Source organism: Protopterus annectens, chromosome 4.part1 (genome assembly GCF_019279795.1).
Source record: "Protopterus annectens isolate FY-2018-M chromosome 4.part1, PAN1.0, whole genome shotgun sequence".
Classification (NCBI taxonomy): domain Eukaryota; kingdom Metazoa; phylum Chordata; order Ceratodontiformes; family Protopteridae; genus Protopterus; species Protopterus annectens.
Window position 1 is genome coordinate 374,522,259 of NC_056734.1, and position 23,748 is coordinate 374,546,006.

Here is a 23,748-nt window from a genome sequence, read left to right on the forward strand (position 1 = left end):
CTCTTCTAGATACAGGGACAGTTAAAGTGAACCGCTGTGCAGGTCCTCTGAGGTGCTGCCTTTGCTTCCCAGGAAAAGGGAAACAGAATTCCCAATTCTGTGGTCCATCTCTACCACTAGGGTGGCATCCATTACAGACGTCCTCATAGCAGAAGAGGCCAGTCACCAGTAGCTTGGCTCTGGACAACATCCAGATCTACCATTATGGCAAATGCACACAACTTTCATTTTAACTGAGGCATTATTGACTATGTCAAAGTACAGAAAGATGTCCCTTTTTTCTCCATAACATTGACATCTCTTTGCCGCCTATAATTTTTTTCTTCGTGTGCAAATTCATATAGTGGGGGATCACTAAATTACTTCATTTTCCCACTTTTTCCTGGCTCAAGAGAACTACTTCCAAAACATTAAGCATGAGTAGGTTAGTACTGCACGGTGGATGAGATAAAATAAAAATACATGGCAGATTAGTCTATGCCCAAATAGAAAAAGCAATTGTGTAATTTCTGTAAAAGGATTTAGTCCCCAAGGGAAACCACGAATGAAGACCCAATTACTGTTGAGCTGAAAATATTACATTCCAACATTACTAGAAAGAAGAAAATAAATATAAATTAAAAGGACATAAGATAAGCTAGAGTAAGACCCCCCAGGTAACAAGGTGCCAGAAGGAGCTAGTTAGAACTTAAAGATGCAAAAACAGCTATAAAGTAGTCAGATTATAAACAGTTAGAAACAACTAGTGTGCTTGCATGTTATGCAATAATTTTCCATCAGCATAGTAAAACACTGCCTGGCATCAATTTTCTACCCTGTGAGTAAAGGGAAACAGTGAAAATCTACAGAAATATAGCTATACTATAGGGGACTACAACAGCATGAGAAGTTCTGCGCTAAATCATATGATGCCATAATTCGCCATCACAAGAAGTTTTGCAAGATAAGGATTCCGTTTGTCAACTGACCTTAGTCCTGCTGGTTTTAAGGACACTTTCCTTAAATCAGACAAGTTCAGACTTTGGAAAATATGTACTGTTAGCCCCACTACCACTGAGTGGAAGGGGTAGTCTCACTTCTCTTACTCCCAAAGCACCAACACCCACTGCTTTAAAGAGATGAAAGCAGATACAGATGGCCTATACCACTTTTTTCTGAGAAGTGGAAACTCAGCTCACACAATGTTACCACCACAAATTTCAGGCTAGACAGACCAGAACTTCACACCTTCATAAGCTCAAGACTGTCGCAAACAAACATCACCAAACTGTAAAACAGCTACTCCCATACTCAAATTACAACAACAAAGTTTGAGACTCGCTAAAGAATTTCTCTCATTTTAAAACTTTTCTAGAGAGAGTGCATTTTTATAAACTAAATCTATCCAAAGTTAAGAAACTAAAATGCACAGCTATTTAAAGCTCTGACATACTTACCCGATATCATCCCGATAGACACGGGAGATCAGCACTTCTCCCTTATGGTTGTAAATGAACAAACCTCCAATCATAGTGAATCCTTGCTCATGCTCTTCTTCCCATGATGATCAAACAGCATCTACAATTAAAGATAAAATAAGCAACTTAAGATAGTCAAGAAATTGTACACTGTGTGCAGGTAACTATGCAAAATGTTCTGCAGACATACCATTTGCTGAAGCAGGCATAAAAGCAGTTTAAGAATTACAAAACAAAAATCTGCAAGTTTCTAGAGACCATATTTGAGCCACAATAAACTAAATTGTAAAAGCAATAAGGGCTGCAACCCGCTGTTTAACAGACAATTAGACTGCAAGCTAGCCAACAAGGAATTTATATCAGGAATACCCAGAATAGGAATTTCAAGTAGGAGACCAAGTCCCAGCTTTGGTACACATAAGCGAAAAACTCCTGGCCAAGCTTCAGGAACTCCACAAGGTAACTGAACTACAACATAAGAGAGAGACAAAACAAATTAAAAAAATGCCTTAAAAACACTGAAGAGGCTTACAAGTAGAGTGTTTGACCTCAGACAGACCACAAAGACAAGTTATCCACATCCAAGGCAATAGTGGAAAATAGCCTTTCAAAAGCAAAACACAGCAAGTCCCAGAGTTGCTTTTGAGGGATAAGGTTAAGGTTATCTTTTCCAAGTTGCCTGTGAGAGCTCCTCAACACCAGAGAGACGGCCCTGAGAGAAGACTAAGGCCATACAAAGTGCCCAGAGCCACCAAAAACAAGCAGTCCGGTGTGTGTGTGTGTGTGTGGGGGTGTTTGGGGCAAGAAACTGAAAAATTAGCATGTATGCAACAGTCCACTGTGCCAGTTCAGAAAACGGCCAGCACAAGGACCTCAAATCGCAAAGACTGGACTGTACTTGCCATTCACATGCGACTGTCTATTTGGATGACAAAGTCCCCCATTCAAAAGTCTGGGATTCATATCCTTCCAAAGGAAAAAAAGAAAAAAAATTGATCGGAGTCCCCAGTGTAGGCTGGATTACTGTTAATGCCCCAAAGATCAGGTGAAGTCATCTATAACGTAAATGGGGTGAAGAGCCGCCTTTTTGTTTATAGCTCAGATAATATCTGAAAAGGGTCCTTGGACCACCCCCACCTACCTAGTTAAAAAAAAAAATTGCTGCTACAGTTTTGCTTTATTTTTGATAAAAGCATTCTTTGTTTGGACAAGAACACTTGTTTTTCTGAAATAACTTGTGTGCTGGCTGCTTAAAATATTAAAAAAAACACATGCATACAGACATTGCTGCTAGTTAGGATGATAGAAATGCTAATCATATATTTGTTTATACACAGTACAGTACTGTGTGATCTTAATGGGGTACATATACGCATTTGTACCAAAGTATGCAATACCAGAGTTCAATCAGAATCAGCTGCTCAAGTGCTTGTAAAATCAATGATTGCAGACCAAAGAAGTTGAGACTTTCACTTCTGTCAAAGATGCAAGTTTTCAAGATTGACACTGGAGACTCTTGGTGGGGGTGGGGGGCCCTCAACCATTGACGCCTGTTGCATAGCAGAGGCATAACTGCAATTTTACCTGTGCAGTATCAGAATCCTAACTGGACTCATTTGTGAAGTATCAGGAACCAGATTCCAGGTGTGTGAGAGGCAACCTAAACATGGATGCAATATCAAAGAAATGCAAGGAATGTTGGCATTTCATAAGCCATTTTAAAGCTCAGCTGAAACCCATAACTGGAATGCAACACACAGAATGCTTGTTTTGTTTTTCACTGAACTTCAACTTCTAGATTTCACACTGTAAAATGTGCTGCACCTGAAATTAGACCATATCCAAAGACGGTCAACGGTTATGTTAAACCACACAAACATGCACCTCTATTCCTCCCACCAACTGCAATCTTGGGTATGTAGTACAAACAACTTAAATTGTCTACATTGTTACCAAAAATTACAATCACCGCTTCTGTATTACACAATACTTTTCATGGTATTAATCTTCAGTTATACTTGACATACCTCCCAACCTCTTAGAGCAAGGGATCTGGATAAAGCCATAAAACAGATCAGGTTTAACATTAGCATGAATTTTCTGAATGGTATGAAGTTTGAAATTCAAGTGTCGGTCATTACTTTTCAACTTCAATCTTTAATGATTTGCCACCAATTTCCCAGAAGCTACATTTTTTTTTGAAAAATTGACCAAAAATGTGAGGCAAAAATATGGACATTCTGCTAAAATCTGTACAGTTGAGAGGTACATACTTACATAAAACACTCCAGTACAAAGAAATCAATCACTTGAAAAACGTGTGAGGATTGAAGGCTTAGTGAAGCAGTCCCCCAATACCATCTGACACTAAGGTAGCTTTAGCATACAGGGATAACCCCCCCCCCAAAAAAAAGAGAGGATTACTCTGGTTTAATTAAGAGTACAGGCACCGGAGAAGCCTGCCAATTAGGAAAAGCACCAAGTCTTTGATGCTAGCTTGCCTATCTTGGAGAAAAAAAAAAAAAAAAAAAAAAGAGGTACTGGGTCTGATGAAAGGACTCCTCGTATGAAACTACTATTTTTAAAAGTATCTACATCAAATTTAGTACATAATACTGTTGAATGATTCTGAAACAATGTAACATTTTATTTATAGTCTGCAATATTCATTCTTCCCCTTTATCTGCTAGATAAATATATAAAATCGCGATTAACCAGATTGCTCAAGATTTCAAATTGTAACTTCAGTCTGAAGGAAGAACCCCCATAGTTCTTACTAAAAAGCTCGTAGATATAATTTATAAGCTATGTGAAGACTAAATCTTCCTTCAATCTGAATAAATTATAAATTGAAATGTTGAGTAATCTGGTGCATGTACTAAATCTGATTTAGATAAGCTGACTGACAGAATTAATCGTTAATATATATGACCTGTTAATGGAAGGTGCTATTGGGCAAGACTTTAGTACTAATTTTTTTTGGTTGAACATCCTTCGATTCCAGTCATTTATGGACTCGAAGGTACACTAGGAGTTGTATAACCCACACATGCGGCCTATTGTTTTTGGGAGTGGGTGGTAACAGAACCTATGTCAATATACGTGGAGAAACAGCTTTGACCAGTGATTGATGATGTGGAGACAATTTTGAGAGATACCAAGTATTTTTTTGAAGAGATTAGCAATCTAGTTTGATAGTAATGTTTAGTATTTTTTGGTGACCATGGATGTTGTTTCACTATTTACTGTGATCCCTAATGATATCTGGATAGACCATGTTTAACCGTTTCTAACTAGACAGTCTGACTAATCAGCTGATAAATTCATTTTGTTTGTTGGAATTAATTTTATCCAATGCGGTTTTTATATTTATAGATCAGATATTTTCTTCGGAAAGTAGGGGTAGTGATTGGCACAGTATGTGCTAATAGCTATGCGAATATGGTACTTGCCACTGGGAAGCCTCATATGCGTTTGACTGTTTGCTTTGGTTGTTAGCTACTTCACTGGGGTCTTAAGTGAGACCAATTAAGGGAGGTTTTAAGATTAGTGACAGTCTGAACATTTTAGGATCTAAAGGTAATAAGTTTAGGTCTACATTTTAAGGTTACATGTACTGCGAAAGTTAGGCGACAGTCATCACTGAAGGAGAGTACATGTACAGTGAGATTAGACATAACTGTAGGATTATTAGTTGTTACAAGACCTAGTAAGTTATGCCTATTGGATGGAGGATTTGGTCTAGTGGTTTCAGAGTTGATTTGGTTTAGACTTAAGCTAGCCAAGAGTTCTGATATCAAATGGAAGTCTCCAAGAATGGATTAGTTTACAGTTTTTCAGAGCTATGGCATACATTTGTTAGATGAGTGTACGGAATTATGGTAGGAAGGTAGGTTTGCACTGGCTATAACAAGGGGGTTTTAGTTGGTTGGAAATTTTAAGAGCATCCAGTTAAGATCAGATTCTGGAGTTAGTTTGTGCAACAATGGTGTTATATTAAAGGCAGTCTTAACGCTCTTCCCCCAGGCTGCCTGGTCTATAATCTTGCAATGGTCTGAATAGTTTGGTATGAGGTTGGGAAAACTATGGGGTGTCCGGTTTTCAAGCATGTTTCTGTAAAAGATTATGTTGTATGAAAATTGCACGACTTTGGACATTTGTAAAAAGAGAAAGAAGGTAATATGACAGCGAGCTGAAGCCAACCTGGACTGATCTCAATATTGCCTCTCAGCAGGAGGTATAAAGACAAGGAGACTGAATTTGAGTAGTGTTTTTGAAGTACTTCTGGGTATAATTGGGATTTTTATTTATTTATTGACGTTTGTTAACCAGGTTAGTCCAACTGGGCTTGTGGCCCACTTTCGAGTGGAGAACAGAGGAGAAAAGCTCCAACAATACATTTCTATTACTAAGTATCACATTAATACAAAAATGAATGAGGCGAGAAGCAATTATACAGAGCAAAAGATTTTGAGTACATACAAGTTAAAAAGTAAAACAAATTAAGTATATATTTCTGCTGTGTGTGTGGAATTATGCAAATATCTCATGAGAGGTGAAAGGGAGGACTAAGTAGGGGCCTTAATAAGGGAGAGTGTGGGGGGAGGGGAGACAAAGTAGGGTCATTGCAAGGGCAGGTCCTGGAAATGAGAAAAAATATGTTTTTAGTTTGTTTTTAAAGTGGGAGGTGTGTGAAATTGTACGCAAGTCAAGGGGAAGTCTGTTCCAGGCATGGGCGACAGTGTTTATAAAAGTAGTTTGCCTGCAGACTTTGTTGGGTGGTAAATATAAAGAAGTAGTCGATTAGAAGTACCGAGGGTTCGGGATGGAGTGTAGATAGAGACCAAGGCAGAGAGAGATGGACAGAAGGAGGGTTTATAAAGGATAGAGTGAAGCATGTGAAATTGATAAAGTAGCAATAGTTGGGGACGTTCAAGCCATTGGACAGGGCAATGCAGTGGTGCGAGTTGTATGGGGAGTTAGTAATGAATCTATTTTATGGTAAGTTTGTTAAGAGGTGGTGGCCTGAATATTGGTAAGGACTGGGGCGGCATAGAGGAGGGTAGGGAGGAGGGCCTGTCCAAGAATAAGTCTAGCATCAGGAGTAAAGAATCTTTTGTTCTGATAAAGCAGGCCTAATTTCTGGCGTGTTCTTTTTATACATTGGTGTATGTGTATGTTGGACTTTAGTTCATCATCAATGACGACCCCTAGGAGTTTGGTGTGGCTTTCAGGTTGGATAGTTGCATTATTAGACAACGTAATAACAAAGGAGGGCGGGGACGAAATTCGTGTTGTGTAGGGGTAAGCAAGTGACTGAAGCTTTTTTTTTTTTTTTTTTTTTTTTATTAATCAGAGAGGGGGGACAGAATGGCAATTGGAAGGTAGTTAAAAGGTTCAGTGGAATTTCCACCTTTATGAAGAGGGATAGTAAAGAATGAATTCCAGAGGGTGGGGACAGATGATTCAAGAATGGATCTGTTTATTAGTATAGATATAGGATAGGCAATAGAGTCAGCAAGTTTGAGGAACGTTAAGAGGTCATTTGTCAGTGGAAGGAGACAATGGTTTTAGTTTAAGTGGTAGAGATTGGATACAAGCAGTGGGAACAGGCTGAAAGGAGAACAAGTTGTGTTGGACTAGGAGGGGCAGGTATAGAAGTTGAGTTAGGACTAGTGGTTTTGAGATTTTGGATGGAAGAGAAAGTGTTTAAGAGGGTGGCAGTTTCTAGAGGTGAAGAGTCTGGGTATGGGGAGGGATTAGCAGGACTTCCAGGATAGAGAATGTTGTCGAGAGTTGACCAACATTTACGAGGATTGGATTTATTGTTAAGCTGGGCAGAACTGTATTATGACTTTTGTCATTAGTGGCAAGTTATTTTGCAAGGTTCCTCAGTTGTCTATATTTGAGAAGAGGTGGTGGTTTAGTTTTAATCCAGGCTTTACAAGCATTGTTGCTGCTTCTTTGTTTCATAAGGGACTTGTCCCTTTGGAGAGCCAGGGAGCATGGATTTGATTTTACTCCAGGGAGCATGGATTTGATTTTACTCTGATCTTCCTAGATGGAGCTAGGGAATCTAGAGTACAAGAAGAAATTGAAAGTGCCGACAGCATCATTTAGGGGGAGCTGTTTAAGGATGGACCAATCTGTGTTGTGGAGAATAGAGATGAAGTGGGAAGAGTGGTAAGTAGATAGTTTGACAGTCCTTGATAAAGTGGGGGGTTGGGAGTATGGTGGTTGTATCTATGGATGGAGTTAGGGAGATGGTCACTAAAGGGAATCAGGTAAGGTGGTGAGATTGTGGTAGTGGTGGGGGTATTGGTAAGGATCCAGTCTATTATGGAGCTGGAAGTTGAATTTTTATGGAATCTATTATGCGAAGATACAAGTTGGTGGAACCGATGAAGGTGGATGCGGAGTTGGGGAGAGTCAGTTGAGAGTCTGGACCAGTCTATGTTAACATCACCAAGGTGTCTCTCATATGGCATACTGTGGGAGAACCAAGATAGGAGGTTTTCAAGAATGTGCAGATTGTTGCCAGGAGGAAGATAGATAGAAGCTATATCAAGTTGTGTGTGGGGTCAGATAGCAGTTGAAAATGAGGAGTTCAGCTGGGAGGAAGTTAGGAATAGAGGAGGGGTAAGGAGAGATGTCAAGATTGTTAGAGTACAGGAAGGCTATGCCACCTTTTTTTTACAGGTCTATCAGATCTGAAGATGTTACAGCCATGTGGGAGTATTTCACTGTCTGAGATATGTGGCTTAAACCAGGTTTCTGATAGGGAAAGAATGTTTGGGGTATTGGGAGCAATCCATGAGTGCAACTCAGTCACCTTATTTGTTAGGCTTTGAATATTCAGAGAGCAAATGGTGAAGTCTTTGGCTGGGAATGACTGTTGTGGCTGAGACTGGTGATTATTAGAGGTGTGAGATGGGGGCAGTGTAGAGTTAGTTGTGGAGGTGGTGTTGGGGAGAAAGGATGAGGGGCCAGGGTTGGGATGGACATCACCAGAACAGAGTAGTTTTTTTAGAGAGAGAAGTGAGTGTAGTAAATGATAGAGTTTGAGCAGCTTTGACTTGGCTTGGCTTTAGGGGGAAGGTTTAATAACCTGTAAAAAGGGTGGTTTGAATAGGCTTGTGGTAGAGGTAGCGAAGAGATCTGGGGAGATAGTACAAGATGAAGTAGCTGGAGGTATATTGTAAGAGTGAGAAGTTGGAGAGCATTGGAGTATGTCATACAGATTGGTGTGGTAAGAGGTGGTGAGAGAGAAAAAGAAGAATAAGTAGTGTAGAAGATATTAGTAGATACTGCATCATTTTCTATCAAAACTGGATATCGGGTATTGGGACCCGGATATGTTTGACATATATGAGAGTTGGGTGCTGGCAAGAGTGGGGACCCAGATATGTTTGACATACGACAGTTGGGTGCTGGCAAGAGTGTGACAATGTAAATGTTTAATGGAGTATGGGCAGGTAGTATGTGTGCACTAATGTAGTCAGATACAAGGGGGGTTTGTCAGTAAGGTAATCGCTATTGCTTTGAGCATTGAAGGAAAATAACTGATGGAATATAACCACAAAATTTATATTGTACTTAGTGTAAAATTAACTACAGTAGAGGCTTTAAGCTCTAGAGAATGTGGAGTATGGAGGGAGAAAACAGTATTCCTTTAAGGAGCACTGACTGGGTGGGGACCCTCCAGTATAAAAGTGTGTGCCTGAAGAATTGGGGTTGGAAGGGAGAGTGTGCAAGATGACTGGAGATGGATGGAGCCAACTTCTTGCTGCTTAGAAGAGCAAAGTGTTAGAAGCTAGGGAGGGGTTAAAGGTAGTAGCTGGGGAAACACACACTAAGTTAACGCCAATAAGAATGATAGAGTTATAAAAAGACAACAGCTAGAAAAGACTATGGAAGATATGAAGTGCATCAGCACTAGAAGAGTGATGTGGAAGGAAACAAATGAATAGTGAATTCACCAGGAGCGGTTTGCGACAATGATGTGATTATGGGCGATTTCCACGAAGAAAGATGAGGATTAAGGAGCCAAGTAGTGATTAGCCCTCTGAGTGAATGAGTGGAGACAGCCTAGTTTAAATGTAGTGTAAGGGGATGGGAAGGATTGAGTACAGAAGCAAATCCAAACCACCTCAACCCATTCCAACATTCAAAACTCGTGTCACTCATCCCTCAGAAGATACAGACATCTCCCAATCATTTCACACTCATCAATCCTCTGTCAACAAAATGTCTGCTTGGCCAAATATAACTCCAATCAGCAATACACAAGGCAAATGGGCTGTTTTGAGTTACTACCTTGGATTCCTCAGTGAGATGGAGAAAGATCATTAAAATGCTGGTAGCCAAACTTGCTTTATACTACGTAACAGTCCGTCCAACAGTTTAAGTAATCCACTTAAACAGAAAAGTCCCTTAGAGCAGTTAAGAAAAATGTTAAATGCCTGGAACTGGCAGACAAGAAATAGCTCTAACCATGGAATACAGCATAGAAAAAAAAAAAAAAAACATTTAAGGGAAGACCGGAGTAAACATTACACCAGGCCACTTTTTCTAGCCATCAATTTCATTACCATCATTGTACAACCTTAGGCTACATAGTCTGGCATGGTGGGAGCATACAGCTGCAATGCATATTCTCCAAAACAATAACTGCTCTTCCCAATCTATGGATCCATGAAGTGGTCAGCTCCAATGTGACATTCTAGCAAGTTTGGTAGGGGGATACAGTGAAATTTCCAATCAAATTGCCAAGGTGTCCCATGTGAATGTAGGGTATAAACAGGCATAAAACCAGACAATTTGTATAGCAGCAAGGTACAGCACAATACTGGAATGTCTTAATCTCCTCCCTTGACTATAGGGAATATATATGATTAGATTGGTGTAGGGGGGGGGTGTCAAGTGGCCAAAGCATTCAATACTGAGGGCAGGCACAGTCAACTCTCAGCTGTACAGTGTCCAAAAGTGTTAAAAAACCTAGACAAACACTGCAACTAATCTTTAAGCATGTTAACTCTCAACAACCAAAGTATACCTCAGTTACAAGATGTGGCCTAAAGAAAAAATACTGATTTCTAGGTCTCCATTTGCTTGGATCCGTTAGCCAGGGTTGAACACTGCTCATCAATTTCAAGTTCAGCACAGACACAATAGGAATTCAAAATAGGAACAAGCAACCATATACTTCAAAAAGTAAAACATTTGACAGTACTGGAGGTGAGGAAATTGAGAAAGTTAGTTTATTTTCATATCTGGTTACTGGAAAGTCAGACTGGACACAAGTCCTTTTTCAGTGGAGGCCCGGGGTGAAGCGGTCCACATATAAACAAGATTAATAAAGTACAATTTTACAGGTACAGAAGCACAACACTATCCTAATTTGATGTACAATGTATAATTTAAAGTTAAACATACATGATTAATAAAACACTATACAAGTAGAAGAATGAAACAAGCTGTACAAATAAATATCTTTATTATTAAAATACCGTTTCATACTAAAGTATACCCCAAGTCTCTATACTTGGAAGAAGGATTAACTGTTGCGAGGAAGAGAAGGGTATGAAGGAGGCTTACAAAAAAACAGGTGGTCTACTGTCAGAGCGTAAGGGAGGGTTTAAGAGGCGAGACAGGAGACACTGGTCAGGCAGAGGGAGTACTGGCTGGTTTCTGGAAAGTGACTCAAAATTGCACAAAGCTCTACTGGTTGAAAGGCAAAAGAAAGCTAGTCTACAGATTTCATTCATAAAATGATGCAGACAACAATCTGCTCAGTAGTCCATGGGTATCGATCAGATGAATGGGAGCATTTCAAGAGGCTTCTGAATGAAGAAAAGACGTACTTCATGCTTCAGAATTTATGTGCATGAATGAAGGGAATATTCACAACTGCAGGTGATACAGATGCTAAATTACTATAACACCGTATTAAGTACTGGACAGACTTGTTCATAAACATGTACATAAAACAGAACAGATTAAGATGGGCCATTTGGATTCAGAACAAGATGCAAAAGTGAAAACAAATTTGCAGCAAGACAGACAATGGCGAAGTTTGAGATGAGAAAAACGCCAAATGAGTATTCCTAAAGCTGGAGGAAAATACAGGACAAGGTCCCAAGAAAGTTGATTCTGGTAGTTCTGCAACACTGTCTCAAAATATTGGCAGAATTAGTGGAGGGTATATACAGGGACACCATGGCAAAGTACACTATCCAAACTCACAGAGGGCCTTCCAGTGGAAGCAGGTGTGAACAGCAAAGCCCACTGCTATTCATACTGGTGATGGACATCAATAAACCAGATGGAGACAGGCGTGGCACTAATTGCAGACTGAACAGGAACTCCAGCAAATGGGACTGGAATGCAAAACTGATGGCACATGGGATGAAACTAAACACAGGCAAGACAGTCGCCATAGCTACAAATTGAAGGGGGACAGAAACTGAAAGAGGGAGAGAAGAGAAAACAGTTTAAGACATTAACAGCTTAAAGTACCTAAAAGGGATGATTCAGGACAATAAAGTCAAGAAAATCAGTTCCATGTAGAAGTGCTGGGATCAACTGGCACAAAATGTTAGTGGCCATATTTAACAAAAGAATGCCAAACAAGTTGAAAATTAAAAGTAAAAGGACAACTGTGGTGCAACCAGCGTTTCCATATGTTACAGAAGCCTGGGCAGTGAAGGCAGAGCAGTCCAGGAAGCTTGAGGTAGAGATTAGAAACAAGGACACAGGAAACCTGAGGTGGAGATTAGATACAAGGACATAAGAAATAGAAATCAAAAATAGCCCCAATTACAGAGAAGGCCAAGGGAATAGTTTACAGTGGTTCAGTCACATGTGCAGGAAAGCCGAAGACAATTTGGTAAAACAGACTTAGGAGAAACAGGAAGGGAGTGGCTCTGAGCTAAAACCTGGTGCACACCCACTCACACCAGCAACCCCTCTGCGAGAACAAACCCTGTTTGTACTGGAGTCACAGGCTCTTGCACATAGCCTGTACTAATTCTACCAGTGTTTGACTCTTTGAACCATTGCAGGACTGCCCAAATTATAGCTTTGAGACCTTGTTGTGTGCTTTCCCCAAGTCTATGAACGCACAGTTGGACCCTTTCCTCATCTATAGCATCTTCGCAACCATCTGTTGCACTACCATCAAATGGAGGTGGCTATGTAGCATCCTGATCCGAATCCAATCTGCCTACCCCCCAATCTTACTTTCTACTACTCTGCATATTCGTTTATCACCCTTCTCCAGAACTTTTCAAGCAATGTAACAGGACTTTGATACCTCTGCACTGCCCACAGTTATGGATGTCCTCTCTGTTGTACACAGACACTAGTATGCTTACTCTCCCATCGTCTGTGATGCACTTCTCTCCATGTTGCTAGAATACCCTTAAATTCTACTTCTCACCCATCATATCTACTGTGACCTCAAAGTTTGCCTGACATTTTCCTTAAGTGCTCATTTTTCTCCTAGGGTGGGCTGCTGCTCTTTTTCATTGTAGGCCATGTCTGAGATAGTACATCTGTGGGATTTTCTTCATTTAGAAGCTGCTGAAGTACTTTTTTCCAACTGCCTTTGATGTTAGTGTGCAGGTTACTACTAGTATCCCTTAAAGGGTATTTGATCATTTTTGTCATCTTTCTGCCTTTGCCTTAAAACCTGAAACAATTTCTTTACCATCTAAAAAGGCACTTTACAGAAGCTAAGAGAGTGCCTCTGATGCCTTATTCTTTGCTATATTGCAACTCCTCTTCACCTGTTAGACAACCAGTATTCTTTCTTAGCATGCTCCATCTTATCTCCCAGTTTTTCCTACACTCCCCTTTTTCTTTTGAAGGCTTCCAAGAGTACTGCATTCCTCCACCAGCTCTCCTTATGTACCTTACATGGCTTAGATGCATAACTGTTCTACAGCCCTCATACGTGCAATTGTTCTTCAACTCCACATATTTCATCTTCTTCTTGAGGTGCTATACCCCAAAGTAATCCATCAAACTCTTGGGCTCTAACTCTAATCAATTTCCAATTCTTCAGCCTGTTGGAACTTAAAGCCTTCTGACCACTACTTACAGTGGATTGGGGCAACAAGTGGTTTGTGCTATGGGTCAACTGTTTCACTGCAGATGACTTTACAATTGCCAATTCCATCTCAGTGCCCCTTGGAAGTCTACCAGAGTTCCATGTTGGCCACTCTTGTACGTGCTCATGCCTCTCTTGCTGAACCATGTGTTGGGCACCATCAACCCATTTGCCAGACAGAAGTCAAGAATGACATCTCCCTATATGCCTCTTGCCCCATCTATGTGGACCCAGGCAGCTGTCATATCCTGTTCTATCTGTCCCAATATGTGCATTCGGGTCACCCATCATCATCTATTCATGTTGTCTTGGTCCTGCAAATGAAGTCCGAATGCACTACTTTCCACACTAAACACAAGCCTGCTGTGAGGCACAGGCTGAGATTATGAATACTGCTCTATACTTAACACTGGAGTCTGATTGCCATGACTCTTGTCACCAATTCTAATTATATGGTATGGATTACCAGACAGAAGACTCAAGACAGGTAGGCATAACTGCTGGGGGGGGGTTCTGAGTAGAGAGAAATGGCAACAGCTGATGCAACATCCCATCCCCATGGGAAAGCGGTCCGATTACCAGAAGGGAGGTAACTATTATGTCCAAATATAAGCAGAATACAACACACATTACTAACTACTATACTTAAATTATGTACTTAAGTACTTCAACAAGATAAACAAATCCTCTACTCAAACCAAAAAGGGGGTGCTGAAAAGATTTAGGAGCTTGGGTGCAGGTGATTAGAAAAAAAAAAAAAAAAGTCTACCCATAATGTCATAAAATTATAAGAGGAAGAAAAAAGGTTAAGGAATGTAGGTGATGTGAGAGAAGGCACTAGCACCAAAATTGTTTGAATGAATGTAGTTTCATTTGGGATTAACTTAATTAAGCAATCACCTTTGAGAATTGCTGACAGCAGTGTAGTTGTCAAGGAAACCACTTACCATCCCTGGCTCATACTTCCCTTTTGCTTACGCCAAAGCCTAGGTGTATCCTTGTCAGTCTGGTGATCAGAGCTGGTTAAAAAGTTGACAATCCCATCTCCTGCACCAGTTTACAAACAGGGAACTGCCCCCTACAGACGAACTTGACCCAAGCCTAAAGCAGACACAGGCCGAAACGGCCTTCTATAATCCCCCCCCCCCACCTTTCTGAATTATTCTGAAAGCTGGTTTAAGGATTTAGGCAGTGAAGAAGGCAGGATCTGTCTGGGACTATGGAGGTACTGGTTTACCCAAAGTCAGTAACTGAATCGGCTGGAACAGGCGGGGGGGTGCTAACTCGCTACATTTAGTTAATTTGGTTTAACTGGCTCATTTAGACCGATTTTCAAAAGCCATGTTGAAATATACAGTAAGAATGCATTAATTAATGCAGTTACTGTTACTTCCTTCTTCACTATTCAATAAAATCTGTCACAGCATTCACTGGTTTCCAGTCAGGTTATATGTTTGGTGGTTTCTATCTTGACAACTTTTAATTGCTCGAGGAAGAATTCTCAAAGTTTTAGCCCAAGAATTAAGAAGCTGTGGTTTGTACACTGCAAATTAGTAAGTTTTCATGGTTTACAAAAGCGGGCCTTAAAGATGCTCACAGTTTGACTGCTAGGGGTCTAATATTCGGCTACCGAAAAGAAACAGCATTGAACAGCTAAATATCGAAAGAAGACATCTAAAACATAAGTAACAGAACATAACTTTTTTCTGAAAAACAAAACAAAAAAAAAAAAAAACTAATGGCCACAGCTGGCCAACATTGCAAATGTAATCAACCAAGGTAGGGGACTTCACCCCACCACCCCAACTATATATACCAACACAGAGATTGCACTACAAGAGAGGAAAAGGACAAACTTAAAAATTTAAAAAAAAAAAGGCTTCATTCGCTTACCTTGTGCACTGCTGCACTTCCTGGTTATTGGCCAACAATAATCATTCGATTTTTTTTTCGGAAAAGCTTTGTTCAGTAGCTTATATTTTAGTTGTTTTTTTTTGTTCATAGGTTGGTACTAGGCTATCAGCCCTAGGGCCTATACAAGCCTAGCCATAACAATTCCCTGGCTATTTCTTCCCACATTATTTACTTTCCTGGACCCCTGTCTAGCAGGGCGACTGACATGATCCCTGGGGTGAATTTCCTTTCTCCCATCCAATCATCAAGGTTCCTCTTGAAGAGGTCCAAAGAGGCACTCTGCTTGACATGTATGGGCAATCTATTCCAGAGTCTGGGGAGTCTCTGGGTCAGAAACCTATCCCTCCAGCATGTTTTGTTTATTGTGATGACAAGGTTTAGATCCCTGGAGCGTGTAGCTCTGAGGGATTGGGATTTCTTTAAGTGTAGCATGTCCAACAGCTCTGGGTTTGACATGGCCTTGTATGTTAAGCAGAGATCGCCTCTGAGTAGACGATATGCGACAGAGTATAGCTGGAGTTTAAGGCGGTCAGCATAGGGCATCTGCTTTAGGCCTGTGATTCTTTTAATGAGGTATTTCTGAGGCCTTTCCAGTTGTTGCAGATGTTTTGAGAGGTACATACCAAATGGGGCGTTGTATTCTATAATGGGTCTAATGAGGGATGAGTACAGTGGGACAATGACCTCCTTTTTGCTGGATGAAAAGCCCTTCGTGATGAGGTGTGCCACATAGAAGGATTTCCTGACTGTTGTGGCGATGTGGTTATCGAAGGTGAGACCACTGTCTCTTGTTTGATATTTAACTGTTTTATGCTATTACTTTTTGATAGCCGAACATAAACCTGGCTGCTAGTGGGGTGGGGGTGTGGCAGGTCAAAAGATTTCACAGCATAATGGCTACAGGTCTGTTCTAATTTTAGTGGGTAGCCATTTTTTCAAATTGCTGGAAATGGTGTACTTGCCTAAGGGAAACCATAATAAACCTATACAATTTGATGGTGATGTTTTTAGAGCATTTTAGTGTTGCATGTTTGTGGCAACAGAAGTCAGGGAAAACCATATCCAAGTGAAGAAAACAGGATTTTATCATTAGTGATTCTTGCAGCAAATGAAAGAAAATGCACGCTATTTCTGAAGCCAGAAGAGAAGGTAATTTATTTTAACTCTCCTTACCAACTTCATCTCCTCCATGTGAATGACAGATTTACATTTGGTCAAGCCAGATGCCCAGACATCTAAGAGAGTAGCCATTTCAATGACTGCACTGTCTTTAGGTCATTTCTAAAACATTTGGGAATTTAGAAAGTTAACTTGTCCCGGAAAATGTGATTTTTTTTTTTAATTTGTCAAAACTTGACTTTTGAACTCTTATTAATCCATGCAGAACATGAATGACACCAGATTCAAGAGGAGTTTACTGGAAGGTATATGAAGCACTAAATCTAATTATAATACCATCAGCATCTATTATAAAAGCAAGATCATAATCAATTAATTTTATTTTAGAGAGAACAGTACAGTATCAAGGCTTGTGGAATACATTGTGTGGGTCAGGTGGGGGGGAACATTTCATCTTTAACTGTAGAATCGGTTGAAAAGGTAACCCCCAGCAAGATTAATTTAAGCCAATAACCACTTCAAATCAAATAATCTGCCAGGATGGGATGCTCCACTAAGTCAGCCAAGCACACCATTAACATTACTTTTAACCATACCGATTAGAATAAAAATCTCATCAAGGAGATAACTAGTGATGTTTGTCCAGAGTTAAAGCAGTGCTACATTCAATATGCTATGCAGACGTTTTGGGCTAGTCAAAGAACACACAGACACACACACACACACACACACACACACACACACAGAGAGGCACTGTGATGAATTCTCTTACAGCAGCACAGGAGACCGTAAAATTTTTGGTATTGTTGTAGAACATTACCTCCCCCAGTTGGTCTGCACCGAAGTGGGTGTGCCCTGTGTGACTGACATGTCAAATGGCTGTGATGTTGTATGCCAATAATGCAAGACTAACATGCACACATTGGCCACAGTACAGAGCAGAAATGGAAATTTACTTTTGGTTTTGACTAGATCTCTTGCACTTAGGCAGTTAAGATATGGTTCATGGTTTTTTCATTCGATTTATCCTGGTTTACATGCAAGTTGAATCTCTACACGTATGACCTGGTGGGGGCAAAATATGGAAAGGAATTATTTTAACAACTTAAAATGTTGCACAAGAAACAACTTAAAAAACAAAGAATGTCATAACAAACGGTTACCTGACTGAGTTATGCTACAGAATCTGAATTGCCTAGACATAGTAGAGCCTTGCTTAGTCCAATTATGGTGGCTGCCAAAAAAGCAATTACTAGAAAATGGAAATCAAAGTCTGGACCAGCTTTACTAGAAGTGGTGAATATAGTGTCAAAGATAAAACAACTGGAATTGGGATCTTTAGAAAAGGGAAGGTGCAAACTACATAGGAAAAAATGGGAACTGTGGGAACATATGAAGAGCAGGAACAAGGTTTAAGAGGCAGAATTTGAGTGAGCTACATAATGCTTAACTAACAATGACTTATAAGTGTTTACAACTACAATCGTTTCAATGGTGTCTGATGTAAACTGTTTACAACTACAATCGTTTCAATGGTGTCTGTGATGTAAACTGTTTACAACTAAAGTGCTAAATTTATATAAATGAAAAACACACAAAATGATAAGGATTGACTTTGTCATGTGTTAATTTAATAAAGATATTAGAAAAAAGGTTACTGGATATTTCTTACCCTGACTCTTCCTTTGCATTCCCATAAAATTTTATCAAGAAACTGAAAAGCCTTGACTGCAAAGCAATACAATCCACTGTGACAGCCACTGACCTACTTGACAGAAGTATAACAAACCAGAAGATAATCACTGGAAACAATGCAGCAACACAGAATTAAAAGTAGTACGGGACAAAAATGTCTTCAATGTTGAGTTCAGCTATCCTTTAAAACTACTGTAGTGGACAGACTACTGAAAGTTGGGAAGAAGAAAAAAAAAATAAGGAAAATCAGGCAGAAAAGTAACCATGGAAAAAACAGAAGAAATGTTAATTTTGCAATGAAGTCAGACTTGAGTCAGCAAAAGTGAAATCAGGTGAAAGGAAGTGCAAGGGAATGAGTGTGAAAGGGAGCCAGAGATATACTTCACACCGCAATAAAACATGGTTAAGAAAATAGGAAGGGTGAAAGGAGCAGACCACACCACTAACAATAAAATGCAAGAGAACTTCATACAACACAACAAGAAATATAAAAACGAAAAAAAAAAAAAACATGAAAGAAAAACCAATACCAAAGACCACAGCAGTACACAGATTAAACTGGCAAAGTCTCACCTCTACATATACAAACTATACGAAATTATAGGTGAAATACATAATAATAATAAATGAAATAATAAATGAAATACAACTGAAACGACTGTAAAACTACTAAAATCAAAGTTAAAAGATAGAGCAGTCTCAATATGTAAACAATTCATTCTCAGACTACTATACTGCATTATAGAGACACAGCAGCATCGTATTACAAATTCAGATGGTGGGCCCAAGACAGTGAGTTAATGTCCTTCCCTAAAGGATACACAAACACCAGGAAAAAAAAAGTTGGTGTCTTGGGTCATAAAAGCTCACTCAATTATTTATCACAGTGCACATATGGCATTTTTTTTTTTAGCCAGAATCACCTGAAGGCTGAAACTCCTATTAACAGGTGGTGGGGGAGAAGACTAGACTAAACAGTGCTCAGAAAAAAAAAAACACCACACAACAATGGACATAACTGTACAACTTTATGTACATAATAAAATTATGAAGGTCCACATACCAGATACTCAAAATGGATGAAGGAACATGTAAAGCTTTTAGATATTTTTTTCTACAAGGGACAGCAATAGTTACAACCAGTTACCCAGAATATCAAACTAAACACTGCGCTGTCAATTACCCAATTAACATTTTTTTGCAAAGAAAAGCATAAGACAACATTAGTAAAAGCATCACACAACTCTACGTTACAAAAATACTATACCAGTCATTACACAGAAAGACTGAGTGCCCAGTCCAACCACAATAGAGTGCGCTAGCAAAAGGTGGGCGGCAGCCTTACTAATGCAACAAATACGTTAGAATCAAAGCAAAGAAAAAATATAAAAACTAGAAAATAGAAATATACATGCAATAATACGTAGCCACATTTTAATCAAACGTTAAAGAAAGTTACCACGCATGAAAAAGAAATAGGAAGGTGGCAGACAAATACAAGCAATTTTTCGCCTTTTCCAGATTTTAATCGACAAGATCCATGAAAAAAAAATCAGGGCTTAGTGTACAACTGAAACATTTAAATTTAGGCTACCTAACCCTACACAGTACCAGGGTACCATTTGTGGACATACCTCTCAACTGTCCAGAATTTTGCCTCATATTCAGTCTGTTCCTCATACAATTGTGTGAGGTCTTGGCAAATCATCGAGAAATGAAGTCATTAAATAAGAACATACATTTCATATTCTTCATTAAATGCACCCCAACACAAAGTTAATTCTAGCAACTTTCTAAGTTTACAAGACAAATATTTAAAATCCCCTCTATTTTGGGGGCCTTTGCCTCCCATTAGTTTAGACTTTGTCCACATTTATCGTGGGTAAGAGGTTACGAGGAATGTTTACCGGCTGACCAGCTTCTCGATCAGTTCCTGCAAATCCGTTTTCTCCTAAAGTGGGAGTCTTGGAAGCGAAATATACCAGCGTTACCCAAATTCAAAAAATTAAGCAAGATCCAACGAAATAAATAGCCTTAAAATGTATACGTTATTTAATGCGCACAGCCCTTAAAAATAATTAACACAATACAGCTAAAATATATCAATGCCTGTATTTATGTCATCGCGGCAAATACCTAAAACGTGCAGCACGCTGGAAACATTCTCAATGACATGACTTTTGAATCAAATAAGTGAAATGTTCAAACATCAACGCCAACTAACTGCAAAGCCTAAACTATGTTACTACACTCCAAAGGTTAAAGTAGGTGCAAATGCAATCACATACAACACACAAAACGGCTTTCGGGCACTCGAATTAACCATGCTGTAGAAAAAAACACGCCCAGCACAGAGCTGCTCTCCATAGAAAAACCTCTCCCTCCACAGCCTCCCCGCAATTCCCCTGAAACATTTACCGCATCCACCCTTAGGATCAACAGCTACCCTCAGTTAAAACACTACCAGAATCTAAAGAAAACAACTTGTCATGCACATCTGGATTACACATACATGTGTAAGTATATCTGGACGCATAGCACCCCCAAAATAAAAACCATCACCACACCTCTAAATCTCCACTGACACGCTGAGAATGTTATAAACATTATTTAGGGACTATCTTTGCTACATACTCTTTTCATCCTACAGACATAAGATAGGTGTAATTATCAGTATTTCCAAATCCAGAGTTACCTAGTCATCTGTCAGTTCCACTCGGCCCAGTTTGTATACCTATAAAACTTCCGCCCCTAATAACCTGTAAAACAATAACTCCTTTATACTCCGGAACTTGATAAACTATCCTTTCTATAGAACTCACCTGTTCTCAAAAAAAATTAATACCCGAAAAAACCTCCAAAACCATTGACACGGATACTGCCTCCTCCTAGTAAGAACGATAGGTACTGCCTTTCCAAAATGTCTGCACACTATTCCCCTCCCCCAATCTCTGCGGTATTTGACGTCATGTCTAAAACGCTCAGGAAAAACCTAAGAGCGTGTTTACGTCTGTAAAGCTGACTTGTCGATGGGTGTGGGCAAATCCTGCTGCTTATGCAGTGGCTGAAATGCAGTTCTAGTTCTGTAGTTATAGCATTGTATATTTGTTTTTATAGTTAATTTAGATCTTCGATTTTCATTTTGGATCTACAAGACTAACTTCTAAGTATTTAGAAGTGTATTGGTAGGTTTGTGTCTTATGCTGGCCTCTTGTCTCTTTTTATTGCCAGTGAATGTGTTTACGTATAATGGATGGTCATACCACTGAAATATCCTTGATTATGGCTCGAATTTCTCTCTTACCTCATCTGGAGGTAAGAGGTTGAGAGCTAGGAATGGGGATAGATCTCACCTAATTTTGGTTTTGGAGAGTGTTTCTGACTTTTATCATGTTTGCGTTCATAACATTTTTATTTTGTAGCAAATATGAAACTCAACTAGTTGTAAAGTCCGTCAATAATGGTATGTATTACAGTCTCATATTTTTTTCAGAAAATGTACTTTGATGTAAAAGTAGATATTTTAAAGTGGATAGAGTAATATTTAAAAATTGACCATACTTTTGGACCTTTGTCCCTTCATTATTTATTTATTTTTATCTTAAACTCACTAGCCCCATTACGGAAAGTAGCTTCTATATCCCCTTGGCTATCTAAGAATACTCACACTCTCATGACAGCCAGAGACCGAGCCTGGAAAACTTGGGCCCAAACTAAACTACCAGCAGATCTGCAAAAGTATAAAGAACTGAGAAATAAGACAAACATATTTATTGATAAAGATAAAAAATATTTCTACTATAACCCTCCAGCTGCCCTAAAATCACATCAAAAAAATCTGGAATGCCATAAACCATATACTTCATCTGGTAATCCTACTTCACCTAATCCATCTCCGGACAAATCTCCCAAAAAGACTAACACCTTCAATGCCGATTTCGTTCAGTCAATAGTCAAACTTTTCAATCCTAATTTAAAATACTGCAGTAACAATATTCCAAATTCACCCATAGCCAACTCTGCAAACTCTTTTTTTCTTAAAGCAGTTCCTACTGCTTCCATCAAAACCCTTCTTTCCAAATTAAAACCATGCTGTGTTTCGGTTGACAGTATCCCATCTTACTTTCTTCAGATTGCTGCTCCCTCCATTTCTTTGCCAGTATCTATTTTAATCAACTATTCCATCTCAGAAGCTAAAATACCTGCTATCTGGAAACAATTCTACACCATACCTATTCACAAAGATGGCAATTCCACAGAACTCTCAAACTTCAGACTAATAGCTATCCTCTCCCCTCTGTCTAAAGTCTTAGAAAAATGTATACATACACAAGTAATGCAATATCTTATACAGGGCACACTCCTCACTACCACTCGGCACGGTTTTCGACCCAAACATAGTACCACTACAGCTCTACTTTCCTTTCTCAACACCATTTCTGTAGCTAGAGATAATTATAAACTTATTTCATGTTTATTCCTTGACCTCTCAAAAGCCTTTGACACTGTCTCACATCTTCTGCTACTGAATAACCTCTCTGATCTCAACTTCTCTACTACAACAATAGCATGCTTCTCTAGCTATCTCACTGACTGACAGCAATCAGTAAGATGGCACTCCTCACTATCATCTCCCCTTCCAGTGAAAATAGGTGTTCCCCAAAGATCCATCCTTGGACCACTACTTTTCAAGATCTTCACCAACTCACTCTACTCCTCTTGTCCACAGTCCTCATTAGTCCAGTATGCAGATGACTCCACAGTTATCACCATTGCTAACTCACCCTCTGAACTTCTAACAGTTACCCAGTCTTCTTTCAACTCTTTTGAAACCTGGCTCACCAATAATCAGCTCTTCCTTAATCCCAAAAAAAAACTCTTACTCTTTCTCCCCAAAACTGTTACTCATATCAAAGCTACTTTTCAAATAAAATCACTAAATCGCACTCTCATAGTTGCTGACTCTAGTAATAAACTCCTTGGTGTAACCATTGATGATCAGCTAAAATTTGATCTCCATATAAATAATTGTATCAGGAAAACCCATCAAAAACTAGGACTTCTCTACAGAAATAAAAAAAATTCCTAACCCCTGAATCTAGAACTACTGTCACATATGCTTATCTTTTTCCATGCCTAACATACTGCTCCCAAATACTCATAAATCTTAACTCTACCTTACTTAGCAAACTCAAATCAACCTATCACAAAATAGCCAGATTTGCCGCACAACAAACCTACAAATCTCACCACTGTGCCTCTCTCAAAACTTCTAAACTGGCTCAAACTACCACACCTCCTGCTCCTCTCTCAGCTCCAAATTATACACTCCATTATTTATTTACCATCCTACTGTCCAGCACCAGGCACCATAATCTCCCACTATGTCCCATCCAGACTACTAAGGAGCTCCACCCAAGACCTTTTACAAATTTACAAGCCCAAGTCCAA

General features: G+C 39.4%; 1 protein-coding gene across 1 annotated transcript in view; it reads right to left on the minus strand.

The window, feature by feature from the left end:
- Positions 1 to 21,256, minus strand: part of AP2M1 (adaptor related protein complex 2 subunit mu 1) — a 1,300,958-nt gene extending 1,279,702 nt beyond the window's left edge. Inside the window, exons 1-2 of the mRNA XM_044070763.1 lie at positions 21,120 to 21,256; positions 1,437 to 1,557 (exon numbers count right to left, since the gene is read on the minus strand). Of these exons, the coding sequence (XP_043926698.1) occupies positions 1,437 to 1,510 (74 nt within the window). The 5' untranslated portion in view covers positions 1,511 to 1,557; positions 21,120 to 21,256. The remainder of the gene's footprint in view (positions 1 to 1,436; positions 1,558 to 21,119) is intronic.
- Positions 21,257 to 23,748: the final 2,492 nt, after the last annotated feature.